Source organism: Podarcis cretensis, assembly GCF_951804945.1.
Source record: "Podarcis cretensis genome assembly, chromosome: 2".
NCBI classification, from domain to species: domain Eukaryota; kingdom Metazoa; phylum Chordata; class Lepidosauria; order Squamata; family Lacertidae; genus Podarcis; species Podarcis cretensis.
Window position 1 is genome coordinate 123,686,411 of NC_137171.1, and position 21,511 is coordinate 123,707,921.

General features: G+C 45.6%; 1 protein-coding gene across 4 annotated transcripts; it reads left to right on the forward strand.

The window, feature by feature from the left end:
• Window positions 1-2,483: 2,483 nt before the first annotated feature.
• LOC307208534 (uncharacterized protein) lies at window positions 2,484-20,594 on the forward strand. 4 transcript variants are annotated; one of them, XM_079963203.1, is made up of 5 exons: window positions 2,484-2,616; window positions 3,347-3,510; window positions 6,371-6,469; window positions 15,992-16,096; window positions 17,232-20,594. In XM_079963203.1, the coding sequence occupies exons 2-5, from the start codon at window positions 3,375-3,377 to the stop codon at window positions 18,548-18,550; spliced, it is 1,659 nt and encodes a 552-aa protein (XP_079819329.1). In that variant the 5' UTR covers window positions 2,484-2,616; window positions 3,347-3,374; the 3' UTR covers window positions 18,551-20,594. The 4 variants fall into 4 exon arrangements, with proteins under 4 accessions (XP_079819329.1, XP_079819331.1, XP_079819330.1 ...); XM_079963205.1 differs by lacking the exon at window positions 3,347-3,510; XM_079963204.1 differs by lacking the exon at window positions 2,484-2,616 and having other exon boundaries at window positions 3,387-3,628.
• Window positions 20,595-21,511: the final 917 nt, after the last annotated feature.

Sequence of the window (21,511 nt, forward strand, 5' to 3'; positions counted from 1 at the left end):
ATGAGCCATATCTTCTTCCTAAGGTTAAGAAGGTCAAGAGCAGTGAAAAAGCATCTAGCTGGCAGAAAGAGAACATTTTCTGGGAAGACTTTTTCTAAAGCTGTTTCTTTCTTAAACTAAGATCCTTTTAAGATTTCTTTTCCTTTTAAAAGGTTGTTTATGTATTAAATATATTAGTTTAAATATAATTATGCAAAGGATTTAAGAAATGCTAGATTCTTATTTCATATAGTTGTAAGAGTTGTAACTATCCTGAAATTAAGTCAGTCACCAGCCCCCCCTTGCCAGACAGAAGACGCCAATCGAGCACTCCTGATATATGGTTGTCAGGCCTTTTGTTTAGAAACCTTCAAATGAAGGAGATCTCTCAATGTTGATGTGAACTCAATCCTTGACATATGCATAAGATAAAAATTCAAGATTAATTATCTGTTTTGGAAGGCAATAGGGCAAGGAGGGCAAGAGGTGAGCTGGTAATTAAGATTCCTTGTTGAGACACATGTAAGATATATTACTACTTATTTGTCATTTATAGATAGAAGAATATATAGCTTTTTATTTTCCATAAAAGGCAAGAGGAAATGGGTGTATCTTTTGTGATTGGTTCTAGCAAACAGCCAATAGGAATTTCAACCAGGCTGATTGGACAGAGGCAGCCACAGGAGGAGCAAGGGGGCTGGATTAAGGAAATATAAGTGCTGGCCAGAATGGCAAGAGGCCCGGCCAGAGCTTGGTAACCATATACCACTGTGCCTCATATTTATTTGTCTGGCAAATAAATTACTATTTTAATTTCTCTATTGCTGCGTTGAATATTTCATTCCAGCTAAGCGTTAACCACAAGCAGGGTGCTACATTGTCTATGCAATAAAATTTGCTTGAAACACAAGATTGCTGTGCTGATCTTTACATTAAGCATGAGGATGTGAGAATATTTACTCGTAACTTCCTTTTTTTAAAAAAGTCCATTATTATAAAGAAACCTTGAAATGCATACAATACAAACATTATATTTTGCAAATAATCGTACAAATTACAAATATACAAAAGAGAAAGAAAACAGAAAAAATAGAAAAAGTAGAAATTAATTTCATTTAAAATAAGGAATAACAAAAATGAAGAACCTTCCAACTATACCCATTGTACTATTTTACAATTAAACTTTTTTAAAAAGACAGTTTCCTAAAATTATTTACTCATAACTTCCAGGACACGTTTAAACCCCCGTCCTGCCCCCACCCCACACACAAGTTTTTAAAGCTCTCTGCCCTGTGGAAAAAGAGCTTTAAAACTCTCTGCCTTCTGTGCCTGCAAGTCAATTGTATATATTTTTACTTTTTCGGTGTTTTCTTCCCCCTGTAAAAGATCAGGACTGTGCAATTTTGCAGTTAAGCGATTGTGATGGAGCAGGGTGAGCTTGGCACCGGTTTTGTGTCTCTGCAGGGTCTGTGAAGCTGAAATGAAACATCTGCACCAGCCGCATCTTGCTGGCTTCTCTTCTCGCCTCTTACCTTTGCGAAAACAGCAACCCTGTGAGGTGGGCTAAGCTGTGAGCAAAATCTGTGAAACTGCACATCCTTATAGGGTTTGTTTGTGCCTTGCCAACCTCCCCCCCCCCCTTTTTTTTTTTTATCTTCTCAGTAACCTTGTGAGGTGGGCATGGCTTCGACATGGTTTTTTCGGGCATTATGGTTTTGAAAATGCAGAAAATAGCTTTAGGAGATCTGGGATGGGGTGCTTATTTTTCTTTCTCAGGGCTGAGAAGGAATTCTTTTGCATTCTGCTGTAACATAATAGGGCTATGAAATGTCCCACCTTCTATGAATGTTAAAATGATGTTGGATATAAAAATAATATGGCATTAGTGACAAAGTTAGAAAGAGTATGCAAAAATGAACTAAAAAAAGGGTGAAAGACTAGAGTTATATTATGTCAAACTTAAACAATATGGTATAAGTGATTAAGTTATAAGGAGAAAGATCAGAGACATACCGTAATAGGTTGAATTATTTGAAAGAGGGTAAGGATTTGCTGAATTTGATTGGGCAAAGGGGAACACAAAAAGGGAGGTGTGGGGAAGTCAAGAAAGAGGGTTAAATAAGTATGAAGCTAAAAATTGGATTTTTTTTCTTTTTTTTCTTTTTTATTATCCTTTTTGATGACTTTTTTGTGTATTTTCTTTTTTGTGTATTTTTTCTGCATTTTTGGCTATGTTGGTTTTCTTTTTCTTTGTTGTATGTATGTATTTGTCTTTCTGCAAAACTTTAATAATATTTTTTTTTTTTTTTAAATGTCCCCCCTTCATATCAAGAGGGGCACTCTAACCACTATGCCACAACTGCCTCATGTGAACCTTGGAGCGGACCCTGTGCAGAATGCAAATCCCACCGCCCTGGAAATGCAGGAAGAAAAAGGAGAGCGCGCCCCCCTCCAAGGGAGGGGGCGGGGGGAGGGGACAGAGAGACGCTGGCTCTTCAAGGGTTAAAGGCAGCGATTATATTGCTAGAGAGGACTTCCTGGGGAAGAGGGGAAGCGTCACTTCCTCCCACGTTTGTTACATTTGAAAAGCTGCGAGGGAGGGGATTCTGCAGCGCGGAAGACTGTGCCTTTTGCAAGGTAGGAAAAAGAGGGATATATTTTTAGGGCGGAGGGGGAGGGGGCTCCCGTGCCAGAGCAGCTCCTTTGCAGGAGAGAAGCCCCCCAGGAGAGGAGCATGCATGGGGCTGCACCCCACATTTGAGCCCCGAAAGAGCTGCGGGGAGAGCAAAGGACCTCGAGGGCTGCAGGGGCGCCCCAGGGGGAGAGCAAGGCAAGAAGGCGAGGCGGGGGGGGGGGAGGGAGGGAGTTGTAGGGTGGGGTAGGAACCCCCCCCCCAAAGGAAAGGGGGCAGGGTGGCTCTGGGGAGAGGAGGAGGGAGGCATGGATGTTTTGGAGAGAAAGGGGTCGGTGCTGGGTAGAGAGGGCAGGATTAGACCAAAGGGGGGGGTCTTTCTGCTAAGGAGATGCTCTGCCCTTGAGCTACAGCCCCTTCCCTTAAAGTGGGGCTGGGGGGGGAGAGGGAGGAAGTGGGGGGGGCAGCCCTGTCACAGCTCCAGGCTGGCAGAGAAAGAAGGAAGCCAGGAAAGGAAATGAATGTTGGGGGGAAGAAGATCCTCTTTCAGGCATGACTCCACTTTCCTCGCATGGTGGGGTTCAGGAGCGGGGACACTCCTCTTTTACCATGGAAGCTGCAAATGGGGAGCTCCACACCCAGGCAGGCTTATCATTCACCAAGAAAATATCTTGGGTGGGAAAATGGCTGCAGGGCCTCTGAGGCTGCCCTTGCTTCTTCCTCCCTCCGTCCCAGGAACCTGCAGCTTCTGAGCTCCTCAGGAATGAGAGAAGAAGCTGATCCCGCAATCCTAGCGGGGATGGAAGGAGGAAGGTGGACGGTGGACCTGGTCAGGTTGTCTCCTGCATTCCTCCCAACGGCCTCCAAGCTTTCCCTCCCAGGACCCTCAAAGAGATCTGGTGAGTTGCAGGGAATGGAGATGGGGACCTTGGGAGATGTGGGGGGGTGAAGAAGCTCCCCTGGCAAGAAAACGAGGAAGGCTGCTGGGCCAGAGCTCTGGACTGGCAGAGATAAAAGGTAAAAACAAAGGGAAGGAATGATTTAATGGTGATGTGCAGAAGATTCATTTTCAGGCATGACTCCTTTCTTCTCTGGTGGGGGTCAGGAGGAAGACACCCCACTTTTACCATGGAAACTGTGACTGGGAGCTCCACGCATAATGAGGCTTCCACAGCCTCCTTACCGTCTACTTTCAGGTCACTACTATGCCTACCATGCCCTGGGGGCTGGAAGGAAAACCTGCTCCCTGCTGCAAGGCCCATTTCCACCTGGCCAGGGGGGCAGAGCCCAGACTCACCTTGAACAGCCAAGAGAGGCTCCTGGGAGGCCACTGGGACATTGCTGGAACTACTCTTGGGCTGGGGGCAAATGGCAAAAATGTTTTATAACGTTTAAAACAGTTCTCGTTTGGGTTCCTCTGTTTTGCTTTCGTCGAGTTGGTGTTGGTTAAATGTTTATTTGGGGTAGTGGTTATTTTAATTTGGGTATAACTGTAAACCGTTTATTACTGCTATTGTTATTGTTGTTGTTGTTGATTGGTTTGTTGCCTGTATTCTGTTTTTACCATGGCAAGAAAGGGGCAGTTCATTCTCCGTACTGAGCACCGGACGTTAGCTCAGTGTGTGTCATATGACCTGTACAGGATGTACATGGGTGGAGTTATTTTTCTCTCTGCTGTTGTTGAAAGAGAGTGCAGACATCTTTATCTGTATGGCTGCTAAGGACAGGAATAAAAGCATGTAGATACATTTCTGTCTGAGTCTGTTTCCCCTCCCTGGGGGTAACAGGGAGGAGAGAGAAGCAGTGGTGTGTTTTTCTCACAGTCTGGGAAAAATCGCCAATTACAGACCTCGCCTGTTTACCTGCCGGGAGTCGCAGGGGGAGGTCAAAAGGAATTCAGCCGGTGCCTGGAGAGTGGCACATTCCTCTGACCGAAGCAGAATTCCAACAGTTTTGTTCTGTTTTCCCATATGCTGTTAGCTGCTCAGGGTGGCTGGGGAAACCCAACCAGATGGCAGGGAAATAAATTTTACATATATGCCCCATTCGGGCTTCTGCAGGGGCTGGAGAATATCTAGGGCAGAGGAATCCCTGCAGCTTCTCTGAGGCTCCTTTTACTTCTCCCTCCCTCCCAAGGAACCTGTAGCTTCTTTAGGCTTCTGAGCTCCTCAGGAAGGATGAAAGAGGCTGATCCTCTTTCACCCTCTTTCTGCTAATAACAACACCTTGAAGATCCCGGGCCCCAGGGAAATTAGACTGGCCTTGACTAGAGCCAGGGCCTTTTCAGCCGTGGCCCCGGCCTGGTGGACCGCTCTCCCACAAGAGATCAGGGCCCTGCGGGGTTTGACACCTTTCCGCAGGGCCTGCAAGATGGAGCAGTTCCGCCAGGCCTTTGGGCAGGATGGAGTTTGACTTACTTTCCTTTGTATAAAACAAGCCCAAAGGAGGCCCCCAACCCGCTCACAGGTCCTTGTATGATCAGTGGAAACAGTTAGTCCTGGCAAGTATTAACCACTCTCAATTCCAACCTGATAATTGCCAACTGCTTAGATATTAACTTGTCTGAATTAATTTTAAGATGTATTTTAATTAATTGGTATCTGTTTTTATGCATATTGTGTTGTTTTTATGATGTTAGCCACTCTGGGCCCTGCCTTGGCCGGAGAGGGCAGGATACAAAAACTATTATTATTATTATTATTATTATTATTATTATTCTCCTGCAGACCTAGCACGGATGGAAGGGGGAAGATGGATGGTTGACCTGGCCAGGCTGTCTCCCAAAACCTTTGAATGCTCCCTCCCAGGATCTGCAGTGGGTTCTGGTCAGTTGCAGGGAATGGAGATGGGGGCCTATGGAGATGTTGCGGGGGGGTGAGGAAGCCCCCCTGGCAAGAAAACTAAGAAGGCTGCGGGGCCAGAGTTCTGGGCTGTGTGAGATAAAAGGTAGAAAAGGAAAGGAATGTTTCTCAATGCTGAAATGGGTGCAGGATTTTTGTTGGGGGGGGGGGCATAACCGGTGTGATTGGTCAGTTAGTTAAGTATTTCTAATGTTTTACCATGGAGGCGCAGGTAAGTTCTGTGTCCAGGGCAGCTGTCTACCAGCTCCATCTGGGTCACAGGCTGAGACCCTCCCTGCCCATAGACTGTCTGCCCAGACAGAGTGGTGCATATTCAAGTTATCTCCCGCTTGGACTACTGCAATGCACTCTAGTTGGGTTTACCTTTAAAGGTGACTCAGAAATTACAATTTATCCAGAATGTGGCAGCTAGACTAGTGACTGGGAGCGACTGCCAGGAGCTTATAACACCGGTCCTAAAGGATCTTCACTGGCTCCCAGTACGTTTCCAAGCACAATTCAAAGTATTTGTGCTGACCTTTAAAGCCCTAAATGGCCTCGGCCCTGTAGACCTGTAGGAGTCTTTCCACCCCCATTGCTCAACCCTAGACACAGAGGTCCAGCTCTAAGGGACTTCTGCTGGTTGCCAGAAGCGAAGTTACAGGGAACTAGGGACAGGGCCTTCTCAGTGGTGGCCCCCTCCCTGTGGAACGCCCTCCCTTGTCAAGGAGATAAAGAACTACGTAACTTTTAGAAGACATCTGAAGGCAGTCCTGTATTGGGCAGTTTTTAATATTTGATGTTTTACCATGTTTTACCATGTTACCACTCTGGGCCCTGCCTTGGCTGGAGAGGCCAGGATACAAATATTATTATTATTATTATTATTATTATTATTATTATTATTATTCTCCTGCAGACCTAGCACGGATGGAAGGGGGAAGATGGACAGTTGACCTGGTCAGGCTGTCTCGCACCACCTCTGACTGTTCTCTCCCAGGACCCTCAGAGAGATCTGGTGAGTCTCAGGGAATGGAGGTGGGGGCCTGTGGAGATGTTGGGGTTGAGGAAGCTCCCCTGGCAAGAAAACGAGTAAGGCTGCAGGGCAAGAGCTTTGGGCTAGCAGAGATAAAAGGTAGAAAGAAAGGAGATGAATGTTTTTTAATGGTGACATGGGCATAGTCAGAGTTTTGGGGCTGCTGTCTACCAGCTCCATCTGGTACACAGGCTAAGACCCTACCTGCACACAGACTGTGATACATGCTATGGTTATCTCCCGTTTGGATCGCTACAATGCGCTCTAGGTGGGGGTGCCTTTGAAGGTGACTCGGAAACTACAATTAATCCAGAAAGCGGCAGCTCAACTGGTGACTGGGAGCAGTTGCCAGGAGCATATAACGCCGGCCTTAAAGGCTCTACATTGGCTCAGAGTATGTTTCTGAGCATTATTCAAAGCGTTGGTGCTGACCTTTAAAGCCCTAAACGGCTTCGGCCCTGTAGACCTGAATGAGCATCTCCACTTCCATCGTTCTGCCCGGACACTGAGGTCCAACTCTGAGGGTCTGCTGCTGGTTTCGTCACAGTAAGAAGTGAAGTAGTGGAACCAGCCCTGTGGAAAACCCTCCCTGCAGATGTCAAGGAGATAAAGAACTACGTAGCTTTTAGAAGACATCTGAAGGCAGCCCTGTATTGGGAAGTTTTTAATGTTTGCTGTTTTCCCTTAATTTTAGCAGGTGATGACCAGGACAGTAATGGTTCTCGGGGCTCATCAGAAAGAAATAAGCATGAAGCGAAAAGAACAAATGATAGTGGCAAAACGTTCAAAGGTAAATCGAGCCTCAGCCCACACTGCAGAATCCACTCCGAGGAGACACTGTGTAAATGCTTGGTGTGTGGAAAGAGCTTCAGTGACAGCTCAGGCCTAAAATCACATGAAAGAATTCACGCAGGACAGGAATCATACCAATGCCTAGAATGTGGAAAGAGTTTCAAGCGCCACTCAAACCTTAAAATACATCAGGAAGTCCACAGCAGGGAAAAATCATATAGGTGCTTTGAGTGTGGAAAGAGCTTCAGTCGCAGCAGAAGCCTTAAAAGGTAAAGGTAAAGGTACCCCTGCCCGTACGGGCCAGTCTTGACAGACTCTGGGGTTGTGCGCCCATCTCACTCAAGAGGCCAGGGGCCAGCGCTGTCCGGAGACACTTCCGGGTCACGTGGCCAGCGTGACAAAGCTGCATCTGGCGAGCCAGCGCAGCACACGGAAACGCCGTTTACCTTCCCACCAGTAAGTGGTCCCTATTTATCTACTTGCACCCCGGGGGTGCTTTCGAACTGCTAGGTTGGCAGGCGCTGGGACCGAGCAGCGGGAGCGCACCCCGCCGCGGGGATTCGAACCGCCAACCTTTCGATCGGCAAGCCCTAGGCGCTGAGGCTTTTACCCACAGCGCCACCCGCGTCCCTAGCAGAAGCCTTAAATCACATCAAAAAATCCACAGGGAGGAGAAACCATATACCTGTTTTGACTGTGGAAAGACCTTCTGTCACAGCTCAAGCCTTGCATCACATAACAAAATCCACACGGGGAGAAGCCGTATAAATGTTTGGAGTGCGGAATGAGCTTCGCTCACGGCTCAAGTCTTATATCGCACCAAAGAAGTCACACAGGAGAGAAATCTTATAAATGTTCGGAGTGCGGAAGGAGCTTTGCTCACAGTGCTACCCTTACTTCACATAAGAGAACCCACACAGGGGACAAACCATATAAATGCTTGGAATGTGGAAAGAGCTTCAGCCAGAGTTCACACCTTAGTTCACACAAGAGAACTCACACGGGTGAGAAGCCGTATAAATGCTTTGAGTGTGGGAAGAGCTTCAGTCAGAGTTCACACCTTACTGTGCATGAGCGAATCCATACAGGGGAAAAACCATATAAATGTGTGACATGTGGAAAGAGCTTTAGTAACTGCACACACCTTGTTTGCCATCGCAGAATCCATACAGGAGAGAAGCCATATAAGTGCTTTGAGTGTGGAAAGAGCTTCAGCCAGGGTACAAGCCTTACATTACATCAAAAAACTCACAAAGGTGAAAAACCGTATGCATGTTTTGAGTGTGGAAAGAACTTCAGTCACAGCACAAGCCTTAGGTAAAGGTAAAGGTATCCCTGCCCGTACGGGCCAGTCTTGACAGACTCTGGGGTTGTGCGCCCATCTCACTTAAGAGGCCAGGGGCCAGCGCTGTCCGGCGACACTTCCGGGTCACGTGGCCAGCGTGACATCGCTGCTCTGGCCAGAGCCAGAGCCGCACACGGAAACGCCGTTTACCTTCCCGCTGGTAAGCGGTCCCTATTTATCTACTTTCACCCGGAGGTGCTTTCGAACTGCTAGGTTGGCAGGCGCTGGGACCAAACAGCGGGAGCGCACCCCGCCGCAGGGATTCGAACCGCCGACCTTTCGATCGGCAAGCCCTAGGCGCTGAGGCTTTAACCCACAGCGCCACCTGCGTCCCTGCAGCACAAGCCTTACATCGCACCAAAGAATTCACACAGGGGAGAAACCATATAAATGTTTGGAGTGTGGAAAGAGATTTGCACAGGGATCTACGCTTACTTCTCATAAAAGAACTCACATGGCATAAACCATATTATGCTAGGAATGTGGGGAAAAATTTGGTCAGATTTCACAACTCATTTTGCATAAGCGAATCGAGGAAATATATTTAGGTGCTTGTAATTCAGAAAGCATTTTAATTAGAGCACCGCTGTTGCTAAACTTAATGGAATTCATACAAGATTTCACATGGGAGAAATCGTACACCTGCTGTCACGAAGGTGCCGTCAACTACAGGGCTGGCTGGCTTGCCTGGTGAAATCAGTGATGCTGAGAGCTTCTTTCGCTTCTTTCATTTAAATAAATATTAACACTAAAGCAGTTTTTATATTTGTGGATGCGGAGAAAGCCTCTGACAACATTTTTTGGAGCTTTATGAAGAAAAATTTACAGGGAATGGGGGTAGGCCAAGGATTTGAAAACGGTATAGGTGCAATTTACTCAGAACAAAAAGCTAAATTAATTGTGAATAATGTAGTTACAGAAGAGTTTAAGATTGAGAAAGGAACACGACAGGGCTGCCCAATCTCCCCATTGCTTTTTATCTCGGTCCTGGAGGTTCTGCTCAATATGATTAGAAAGGACCAATTGGTTAAAGGTATACAGGTCGGAGCTAAACCGTATAAATTGAAAGCATTCGCTGATGACTTAGTCTTGACATTACAGGAGCCAGAATCCAGTACTAAAAGAGTATTGCAATTAATTCAAGAATTTGGTCGGGTTGCGGGATTTAAGCTGAATAAGCTGAAAACTAAGGTGTTAGAGAAAAATCTAACAGAGATTGAGAAAGAGAGGTTTCAGAAGGAGACAGGATTAACATTAGTTAAGAAAGTGAAATATATGGGGGTTAATATGACTGCTAAGAATGTGAATTTATTTAAAGATAACTATGAAAAATGTTGGATGGAAGTGAAAAAGGATCTAGAGATATGGTCAAATTTGAAGTTATCATTGCTAGGCCGTATTGCTGTGATAAAGATGAATGTATTGCCAAGGATGTTGTATTTGTTTCAAACGTTGAAAATTTTGGACAAGATGGGCTGTTTCAAGAAGTGGCAGAGAGATATTTCTAGATTTGTCTGGCAGGGCAAGAAGCCCCGAATAAAATTTAAGATATTAAGTGACGCTAAAGAAAGAGGGGGGTTTGCCCTGCCAGACTTGAAGCTTTATTATGAATCAGCCGCTTTTTGCTGGCTGAGAGAATGGCTGCTTCTTGAAAACACAGACATTTTGGATTTAGAGGGTTTTAATAATGTATTTGGGTGGCATGCATATCTGTGGTATGACAAGGTCAAAGCACATAAAGCGTTTAAAAACCATATTGTTAAGAAAGCACTGTTCAGTGTTTGGATAAGATATAAGGATTTGCTTGAAAATAAAACTCCAAGGTTGTTGTCACCAATGGAAGCAAAGGCTCAGAAAAAACTTAATATGGAGACAAATTGGCCAAAATATTGGGAAATTTTGGAACAAGAAGGAAACAGATTAAAATTGCAGAGCTTTGACAAACTAAAAAACAAAGTACGAGACTGGCTTCATTATTATCAAATAAGGAAGGCTTATAATTTGGATAAGAAAATTGGTTTTCAGGTGGAAAAATCAAAATTGGAAACAGAATTGTTAGACCCTAAAACTAAGAATTTGTCAAGAATGTATAACTTGCTGTTGAAATGGAATACATTGGATGAAACGGTTAAATCTGCAATGATTAAATGGGCACAAGATGTTGGACATAACATTATGATGGCTGACTGGGAACAGTTATGGACCACAGGTATGAAGTTTACGGCATGTAGTGCCTTAAGAGAGAATATAATGAAAATGATTTACAGGTGGTACATGACACCAGTCAGCCTTGCAAAAATTTACCACTTGCCCGATAATAAATGTTGGAAATGTAAAGAGAGTGAAGGTACATTCTTTCTCCTTTGGTGGACATGCCCAAAGATTAAGACCTTTTGGGAGATGATCTATAATGAAATGAAAAAGGTATTTAAATATACCTTCCAGAAGAAACCAGAGGCCTTTCTCTTGGGCATGGTCAGCCAATTGGTGCGAAAGGAGGATAGAACTTTTTTTATGTACGCCACAACAGCAGCAAGAATGCTCATCGCAAAGTATTGGAAAATACAAAATCTACCCACCCGGGAAGAATGGCAGATGAAGGTGATGGACTTTATGGAACTGGCTGAGATGACTGGCACAATCCGAGAGCAAGGAGAAGAGTCAGTGGAAGAAGAGTGGAAGAAATTTAAAGTTTATCTTCAGAAATATTGTAAAATTAAGGAATGTTAGAAAGATGTTGGGGGAAAAAATTATGTGGTTCTAGCAGAAAAGATATAAAGAATCAAGTAAAAATGAATTGGTGAAAGAAGAGAATGCAATATTATAGTATACAGTAAGTTAGAAACAAAGTTGGAAAAGATTTGCTGGAATATTTAATTGAATTAGAATACAAAAATGGGAGGTGTGAGGAGGTCAAGGAAGTAAGTGAATGAAAATAATGTGATGTAAAGGTTTGATTTTTTTTTCCTTTTTCTGTATTTTCTTTTTTTGATGATGTTTGCTTTTTTATGTATTGTCTTTTTTCCCCTTTTTCGATTGTTATCTATATCTTCTTATTTTTTTGTAACCTTTAAAATCTTAATAAAAAAATCTTTATTAAAAAAAAATCAGTGGTGCTGTGAGCTTCTTTTGCTTCTTTCATTTAAATCAACAAAAACACACAGAAACATGGAATGTACGTCCTCAAAAACCTGAGCTGCTGCCTAGAGTGAGTGTTCCTGCCCCCAGCAGTTACTTCCTGGCCTTGAGTCCCTTCCTGTTGTCTACATGGGGCCGCTAATGGAATCTCTCTGTTTGGCTTTCTGCTCTGTGACACGAAGGGCACGCCTGGTTGTAGGGGAAGGAGGGGACTCCAGTATACTAGAGACATCGTGTCGCTTGGCTGCTGTGATACTTCTAACACAACAGACTCCTGTTTCTATTCAGGGCTGGAGCACCTGCTATCTTGCTCCTGTTGTTCCACTATTTCCCAGCTCCTTCCTTCCTTCTGGGGTGTGTCCCATCTAAAACCACCACAAATCTAGGTCCATACTCCCTTCCTCTTCCCCCTCTCTGAAGCCTATTGGAGTGGCAGTCTCCACCACTCTTGCTCATCTCATCCTTGAAAACAGACCAAAGGATGGCCTAATATGGTCACACTTATCTAAGGAAGCATGTTGTGTGGAAAAGCAGGGACAGGCCTGAGCATCATGTGCTGCTTCTGAACTTCTGCAGGTTTCTGGCTGGTGCTCTTGAATATGAGAAGGTGCCCTTCCATGGACCTGGGGTCAGATCCTGCAAAACAGTTATTGAAAGAGGGCCAGGATTCATCGCTTTTGTTTAGTAGCAGTTGCGTAATTTGATTGTAGTTGGTAATGATGCATTTCCTTTCTTTCCTCCAGGTGTGTCCCACCTTTTCCTTGTAACTTCTAGATGGATTAAAGCATGATATTTGAGCATTATTATGGGGGTCAGAGTAATACATTCTGTTACATGTGTGCTGTTGTAATTACCTTTCAGTGGAAAGGTGGAATATAATCAGGTATACTATAAATGCACATGCACAAAAACACATGCATACTCAGAAATAATAAAATTCTTCGCTTATAAACCCGTGGAGGAAGCAATGCCTTGAAGCAACATTCCAACATATTGTTAGTTACAAGCAGGTCAATTAATTCAGATTAACACCATCAGCCTCTATCTGTATAGAATAAGTAAAAATGCTATATTCTTAACCATATTGGTTTATCTTTTTTAAAAAAGGGAAGGGGGAAATTGAGTTCCCCTAAGTTTTGAAAATCTTAATGCACTTCCTAGTCATGCAAATTCTTCATAGCTTTTCCTCTAATGGAAACTTTTGGAACAGGGCAGAATTAAAGCAATAAACAGCTCTGTTTTAGGAAGAAAGTGAAGATAACTGCCTTTAAAAAAAATACAGTGGTACCTCGGGTTACAGACGCTTCAGGTTACAGACTCCGCTAACTCAGAAATAGTACCTCAGGTTAAGAACTTAGCTTCAGGATGAGAACAGAAATCGTGTGGCGGCGGCAGCGGGAGGCCCCATTAGCTAAAGTGGTACCTCAGGTTAAGAACAGTTTCAGGTTAAGAACAGATCTCCAGAACAAATTAAGTTCTTAACCCGAGGTACCACTGTAGTTGTTTATTCAATGTAGAATATTTATATGCAGAATGATAAAAAGTACAAAAATGCAGATACTATGGACGTTAATGGTTTAAGGAATAAATTCACAATAAACCATCCCTGTGTACCTGTGTGTGAATATGGGGAGAGAGGAAGGAGGGGAGGAAAGTGTATCTGAAGGAATGGCTTGTGGTCTCAAGGATATGACATTCACCATTTACTCAGAAGCCGTATGTGGTTCAAGTGGATTAACAAGGTCTCTGGATTTATACCAGAGTTGGAATTAACCCCAGCCAGTAATCTGGACCCATGGAAGTTTCTGAGTCATCTTTCAGGGAAGCCCCATATAGAAGACATTGCAATTATTCAGCCTGGAACTTGCCAGAGCCTGGAGTGCAGATGCCAAGTCACCTCTGTCCAAAAGGGGGCATAGCTGGCAAACCTGCAGAGGTGAGCAAAGCCATGGGGGGCAACCGGTGGGAGTGGAGAGGAGCCCCTCCGAAGTTTTGGAGGGAAGATCTTGAGAGGCCAGGGGCTGAGCTGGAATGCAGTAAATAAAATGGAAATATTTCTTTTAAATAAAAGCATACAGGTGATAGGAACTCTGCAAGAGCTGAGCTATTGTTTTGTATAGAACAGAAATACAATTTGAGAACCTATTTATTAACTGAAAACAAGATTAGGCGAGAAAATAATTATAATCAGCCCAACAGTTACCAATAAAGTGCATGTATTACTCAGCCATAAATAAAACTTTCACAAATCCAACTTGGTTAGGAAGCACCCTAAATTGACAGCCTTTATAGCATATTTAACCTGAAGACTGGGGAAAGTCATTCTACACTCCAAGCTGGGTTTCAAAGGATTCTCTTCTGTCAACTGGAGGGAAAGTTCTGTTGAACAAATGAAATGGTTGGAGAGGCGATGGAGGAAATTGTTGGAAGGATGATGATGAGAGAGAAATGCAAGATGGGGCTGTGACAGATTGCAATGGATTGCTTGGAAGTCGGTTCAGCAACAAATTGGGGGGTGGGAGGAATCACCCCCCAACCGCCCTGTATTTCGCCAGAAGAAAGGTAGCAAGCCTACTTTATGGGGTACCAGGTGACGCAGGTGACACTTTAAGGGGACGCAGGTGGCGCTGTGGGTTAAAGCCTCAGCGCCTAGGACTTGCCGATCGAAAGGTCGGCGGTTCGAATCCCTGCGGCGGGGTGCGCTCCCGCTGCTCGGTCCCAGCGCCTGCCAACCTAGCAGTTCGAAAGCACCTCCAGGTGCAAGTAGATAAATAGGGACCGCTTACCAGCGGGAAGGTAAACGGCGTTTCCGTGTGCGGCTCTGGCTCGCCAGAGCAGCGATGTCACGCTGGCCACGTGACCCGGAAGTGTCTCCGGACAGCGCTGGCCCCCGGCCTCTTGAGTGAGATGGGCGCACAACCCCAGAGTCTGTCAAGACTGGCCCGTACGGGCAGGGGTACCTTTACCTTTACCTTTAAGAAGCAGAATCCGCAATGTCCCCAGCACCTTACAGTTTGGGGTGGGGGTGGAGGGTGAAGGGGGACACTGGCTCTTCAAGGGTTAAAGGCAGCGATTATATTGCTAGAGAGAACTTCCTGGGGGAGAGGAAAAGCGTCACTTCCTCCTCCATTTGACACATTTGAACAGCTGCGAGGGAGGAGAGTCTGCAGCGCGGAAGACTGTGCCTTCTGCAAGGTAGGAAAAAGAGGGATATATTTGGGGGGTGGGGGGAAAGGGGGCTCCTGTGCCAGAGCAGCTCCTTTGCAGGAGAGAAGCCCTCCGGGAGAGGAGCATGCATGGGGCTGCACCCCACATTTGAGCCCCGAAAGAGCTGTGGGGAGAGCAAAGGACTTCGAGGGGTGCAGGGGCGCCCCAGGGGGAGAGCAAGGCAAGAAGGCGAGGCGGGGGGGGGAGGAGGGAGTTGTAGGCTGGGGTAGGAAACCCCCCCCCCAAAAAAGGAAAGGGGGCAGGGTGGCTCTGGGGAGAGGAGGAGGGAGGCATGGATGTTTTGGAGAAAAAGGGGTCGAGTAGAGAGGGCAGGATTAGACCAAAGGGGGGGTCTTGTATTGGGGACTTTCTGCCTGCTGAGGAGATGCTCTGCCCTTGAGCTACAGCCCCTTCCCTTAAAGTGGGGCTGGGGGGGGGAGAGGGAGGAAGTGGGGGGGGGTCAACCCTGTCACAGCTCCAGGCTGGCAGAGAAAGAAGGAAGCCAAAAAAGGAATGTTTTTAATGATGGGGGGTAGAAGATCCTCTTTCAGGCGTGACTCCACTTTCCTCACATGGTGGGGTTCAGGAGTGGGGACACTCCTCTTTTATCATGGAGGCTGTAAGTGGGAGCTCCACACCTAGGCAGGCTTATCTTTCACCAACAAAATACGATGGGTGGGAAAATACCTGCAGGCCCTCTGAGGCTGCCTTTGTTTCTATCTCCAGTGTGGTGCAGTGGTTAAGAGCGGTAGACTTGTAATCTGGGGAACCGGGTTCGCATCTCCGCTCCTCCACATGCAGCTGCTGGGTGACCTTGGGCTAGTCACACTTCTCTGAAGTCTCTCAGCCCCACTCACCTCACAGAGTGTTTGTTGTGGGGGAGGAAGGGAAAGGAGAATGTTAGCCACTTTGAGACTCCTTCGGGTAGTGATAAAGCGGGATATCAAATCCAAACTCCTCCTCTTCTTCTTCTCCCTCCCTTCCTCCCTCGAACCTGCAGTTTCTGAGATCTACAATCCAAGAGAGGATGGAAGGAGGAAGATGGACGGTTGACCTGGTCCGGCTGTCTCCTGCATCCCTCCCCACAACCTTTGAATGTTCCCTCCCAGGACCCTCAGAGACATCTGGTGAGTTGCAGGGAATGGAGATGGGGACATGGAGGGATGCTGGGACTGAGGAAGTTCCCCTTGCAAGAAAACGAGGAAGGCTGCAGGGCCAGAGCTCCTGGCTGGCAGAGATTAAAGATAGGCAGGAAAGGAATGTTTTTAATGGTGGTGTGAAGAAGATCTTCTTTTAGGCATGACTCCAGGTTTCTTCTCTGGTGGGGTTCAGGAGAAAGACACCCCACTTTTACCATGGAAACTGTGAGTGGGAGCTCCACACATGGGGAGGCTCCCACAGCCTCGTTGGTAGCCCCACCTTGGACGAAAGATCGCTGCATTGAAGGGGGTTCGAGTAGATGGCCCTCATGGTCCCTTCCAACTCTACAATTTTATGGTTCATCCAGGATTGATTTGACCCACTGGGATGACAATTTGTGTCCATTTTCACAGCATCTCTCCTGCAAGCTTTCTTTGTAGGAGCTTAGCTGAGATGTTGAATCAGTCCCACCCCCCACTCAATGGAACATATCAAAGGCCCACAATCATCTCACAATTAATAGGCATTCTGGAAATAATATTATAATGTGTTTATTAGCAACAGGGAGAGAGAAAGATGCCACCGGAGAGAGTTTGACCTAATTAGAAACCCTTCCTTTGCTTTGTCCCCCTGAAGATGTTGGAGATTAGAACTAAAGAGCAATGCCTAATGTTAGGAACTTGGCCCTGGGGTGGCCTTCAGCTCTGGTCCATTTCTGCCCAGCAGATGTATAAAGGCAGCTCGCTGTGACTTGTCCTTGGTTTGCAAAAGAGCCACGAACTCATGACTGTCCCAGCTGCCACCAAAAGGCTTTGTTGGGTGAGGGAAACATCACTGGCCAGTATGGGCCAGTGCCGTCTGTCTGATAATGGCAAAGGCGCTCTTGCTCCTCAAACATACTAATAAGAGCATAATAAACGTAAAACAGCAGCTCAAAGGGGAACACCTTGATGGGGGCCTGGAGGCTGCCTGGCAGCTGCTGCCATTGGGGGATGTGGGACTGAAAAGACTCCTTCTCAGCAAGGCACACAGTTGCATTTTGCAGCAACCAGCCGTGAGGGACTTCCAAGCCTTGCTGAGATTGTAATGGGGATTACACTCTTAATTAGGATCTTCTCTTAGTTTCTGCAGGCGGTGGACAGGACAGTCATTGTTCCTGGGTCTCATCAGAAGCAACCGGGCATGATAAAGGCATTCTTACACAGCCTGATGACAGCCAGCGAATCCCAGTTCAGGAGAAACACCGCCAAGGAGAGAAAACAAATCAGTGCCCATTGTGTGGCAAAGCGTTCAGAAGCAAATCTGCCCTCAACTCACATTGCAGAATCCACACGGAAGAGAAAGCCCATAAATGCTTGGAGTGTGCAAAGAGCTTCCGTAAGCATTCACAACTTACTGAACACGAGCGAATCCACACAGGAGAAAAACCGTTCATATGCTCGGAGTGTGGAAAGGGCTTTCATCGTAGCAGCTCCTGCAGTAGACATTATGAAATTCACAGGCCGGGGAAACCCTATAAATGCTTGGAATGTGGAAAAGGCTTCTTTCGCCGCTCACAGCTTATAGTACATCAAAACATTCACACAGGGAAGAAACCATATGCCTGTCTAGAGTGTGGAAAGGCCTTCACTAGCAGCTCAGGCCTTGTATATCATCAAAAAATTCACACAGGGGAGAAACCGTATACCTGTTTTGACTGTGGAAAGACCTTCTGTCAAAGCTCAAGCCTTGCATCGCATCAAAAAATCCACACAGGGGAGAAGCCGTATAAATGTTTGGAGTGCGGAATGAGCTTCGCTCACAGCTCAAGTCTTACATCGCATCAAAGAATTCACACTGGGGAGAAATCTTATAAATGTTTGGACTGCGGAAGGAGCTTTGCTCACAGTGCTAGCCTTACTTCACATAAGAGAACCCACACAGGGGCGAAACCATATAAATGCTTGGAATGTGGAAAGTGCTTCAGCCAGAGTTCACACCTTAGTTCACATAAGAGAACTCACACTGGTGAGAAGCCGTATAAATGCTTTGAGTGTGGGAAGAGCTTCAGTCAGAGTTCACACCTTAAAGTGCATGAGCGAATCCATACAGGGGAAAAACCATATAAATGTGTGACATGTGGAAAGAGCTTTAGTAACTGCACATACCTTGTTTGCCATCGCAGAATCCATACAGGAGAGAAGCCCTATAAGTGCTTTGAGTGTGGAAAGAGCTTCAGCCAGGGTACAAGCCTCACATCACATCAAAAAACTCACAAAGGTGAAAAACCGTATGCATGTTTTGAGTGTGGAAAGAGCTTCACTCACAGCTCAAGCCTTGAATGTCATCAAAGAATTCACACAGGGGTGAAACCATATACCTGTTTTGAGTGTGGAAAGAGCTTCACTCACAGCTCACAGCTTAAATGTCATCAAAGAATTCACACGGGTGAAACCATATAGATGTTTTGAGTGTGGAAAGAGATTTGCCTGTAGATCTAGCCTGCCTTCTCATAGAAGAACTCACATGGGAGAAACCATATAAATGCTTAGAATGTGGCAAACAGTTCGGTGGCGTACATAAATAGTTTTTCCCACACTTTTGGCAAGTCTTGACCTATAGTACATAACAAAAAGGCTTCTGGTCTTTTAGGAAAGGTTATCTTAAACATTCTTTACATTTCGTTAGAAATCTTTCCTAATAATTTTTTATTATTTTACAATTCCACCACATGTGATAAAACGTACCTTCTTGGGAAAGAAAGGGTTTAATAATTCCTGGAAATCTCCTGGGGTGCGAGGGGGCAGGCTGACCCCCCCGGTCGCCTCAACGGCTCGCTCCCGCGCAGATCAGCAAGGGGGCAGATGGAGGTGTTGAGTCATCACCTTTGCAACCCCCTCGGACTGCCATCAAAAGCAGACGTTCTCCTTATGTGGATTTTAATTGGTATTAAGTAATGGCGTGCGCTGGAGGATATATGGACACTAGAACTTTGCACTATCCAGCTGCACATTACTGGAACTCCCTACGTTTATGATTTGACAAGCCTCTCCAAATACAAGTTTAAAGAGATACAAGCGTAGATGGTTTGATGTACTGTGTACTTTAATAATTATAATAATTTATTATTTATACTCTGCCCAACTGGCTGGGTTTCCCCAGCCACTCTGGGCAGCTTCCAACAAAACACTAAAATACAATAACCTATTAAACATTAAAAGCTTCCCTAAACAGGGCTGCCTTCAGATGTCCTCTAAAGGTTTGGTAGTTATTTTTCTCTGACATCTGGTGGGAGGGTGTTCCACAGGGCGGGTGCCACTACCGAGAAGGCCCTCTGCCTGGTTCCCTGTAATGTGGCTTCTCGCAGCAAGGGAATCGCCAGACTTTGACATTTAAAAGAAGATTTAAACTGTGTGTGGTTTTAAAGGAGTGAAGGTGGGGAGAACCTTGTTGATTCGACGGATGTTGTTGGGAAACTAGATTTTTCACCCCCCCACACACAGACAGAAAAAACAGTGTGGAGGTGTTGGCAACCTATTTTTAAGAGGAGGGACATTGACTACAACTCCCATCATCCCTAGCTAACAGAACCAGTGGTCAGGGATGATAACGATTGTAGTCCCAAAAGATCTGAAGGGCCAAGTTTGGCCATGCCTGGGCTAAACAGTAAAATGCTATCATGGAGGCAAGGGGAATTTCTCAAGGGCACGTGAAAAGCAGTGGAAGGGAATGTGGACCCCGAATGCTTGGAGAGAGAAACCCTTCCCTTCCACTCAAAGCAAGAAAATGGTGAATGTTTGAAAGTTGTTGATCAACTGAAAGCAGAGTCCTGTTGTTTATCTGGAAGTGGGATGGAGGGGGAGCTGAGCTGAGAAGGACGGGACTTGTGACTTCAGGTCCGCTGGAACGACAACATTGGGAGAAAAATGCAGCCCAAAGTTGCAGTAGGAAAAACATCAGAAGCAGAGATATGCCCATTTTGACTCTCCTGCACCGTATCTGCATAACTTAGCAATTATAAAATATGGACACACATTTACTCTCACAAGATTGAATATACTGCCTTCGGTTGTACTTGAGGGACAATTCCAACAAATTCCACACGAAAAACGGTTATGTCCCTGTGGAGATGGCAGTACCAAATCAGTGGTGCATGTCCTTCTGGTTTGCGCTCTTTATAAAGATTTAAAGAGTGAGGTTATCACCCCTATTTTATTGTCCATTCCGGGGCTCCCAGCCGCTGTCACAGTGTCCTTTCTCTCAGCAGACCAAGATGAGCAGGTGACAGCAAAGTTTGCAAGCTTTTTAGCTGGGGCAATTAGATTAAGATCCACCATTTGACTATTGATTCAAAATCCCAAAATGTATTTTATATAATTGACTTTTTATCTTTATTCTTTGTATATCGTACTGTTTGTTTTATTGCTTTGGCCGGTGGCTGATACAAATAAAGATTCATTCATTCATTCAGCAGCAGCAGAGATATAAAACCAATGAAGTTAAAACTAGTCAGACCTCACCTGGAGTACTGTCAGACCTCACCTGGAGTACTGTGTCCAGTTCTGGGCACCACAGTTCAAGAAGGACACTGAGAAACTGGAACGTGTCCAGAGGAGGGCAACCAAAATGGTCAAAGGCCTGGAAACGATGCCTTATGAGGAACGGCTAAGGGAGCTGGGCATGTTTAGCCTGGAGAAGAGGAGGTTAAGGGGTGATATGATAGCCATGTTCAAATATATAAAAGGATGTCACATAGAGGAGGGAGAAAGGTTGTTTTCTGCTGCTCCAGAGAAGCGGACACGGTGCAATGGATCCAAACTACAAGAAAGAAGATTCCACCTAAACTTTAAGGAAGAACTTCCTGACAATAAGAGCTGTTCGACAGTGGAATTTGCTGCCAAGGAGTGTGGTGGAGTCTCCTTCTTTGGAGGTCTTTAAGCAGAGGCTTGACAACCATATGTCAGGAGTGCTCTGATGGTGTTTCCTGCTTGGCAGGGGGTTGGACCTGATGGCCCTTGTGGTCTCTTCCAACTCTATGATTCTATGATTCATTGAGTGCAGCTGTTGACTAAGTGATAATTTTGTAAAATGGAATGTAATCAGAAGTAAATAAGAATATGGAACACAGTACAGTGGTGCCTCGGAAGTTGAACACTTCCATAGTCAAACATTTCAGCTCCCAAATGACAAAAACCCGGAAGTATGTGTTCCAGTTTTTGAACAATTTTCGGAAGCCAAACATCTTGCAAGGGGACAAACAGCTTCCAATTGTCTCTTCCGATTGCAAGACCCAATCAGAAGTCGAATGTTTCGGAAGTCGAATGTCCTTCCAGAACGGATTGCTTCTGAGGTACCACTGATATTGGATCACAAGGATCCATCAAGTACGGCGTGCAGGAAACCACTTAAACAAAATTGTAGCT

What these genes read in the sequence shown, in the direction of transcription:
- LOC307208534 (XM_079963203.1), top strand. Translation starts at nt 3,375, where the DNA reads ATGAGAGAAGAAGCTGATCCCGCAATCCTAGCGGGGATGGAAGGAGGA. An exon ending in AGGACCCTCAAAGAGATCTG is followed by an intron (nt 3,511 to 6,370) that starts GTGAGTTGCAGG and finishes ATTCTCCTGCAG; the next exon opens with ACCTAGCACGGATGGAAGGG. An exon ending in AGGACCCTCAGAGACATCTG is followed by an intron (nt 16,097 to 17,231) that starts GTGAGTTGCAGG and finishes ATCTTCTCTTAG; the next exon opens with TTTCTGCAGGCGGTGGACAG.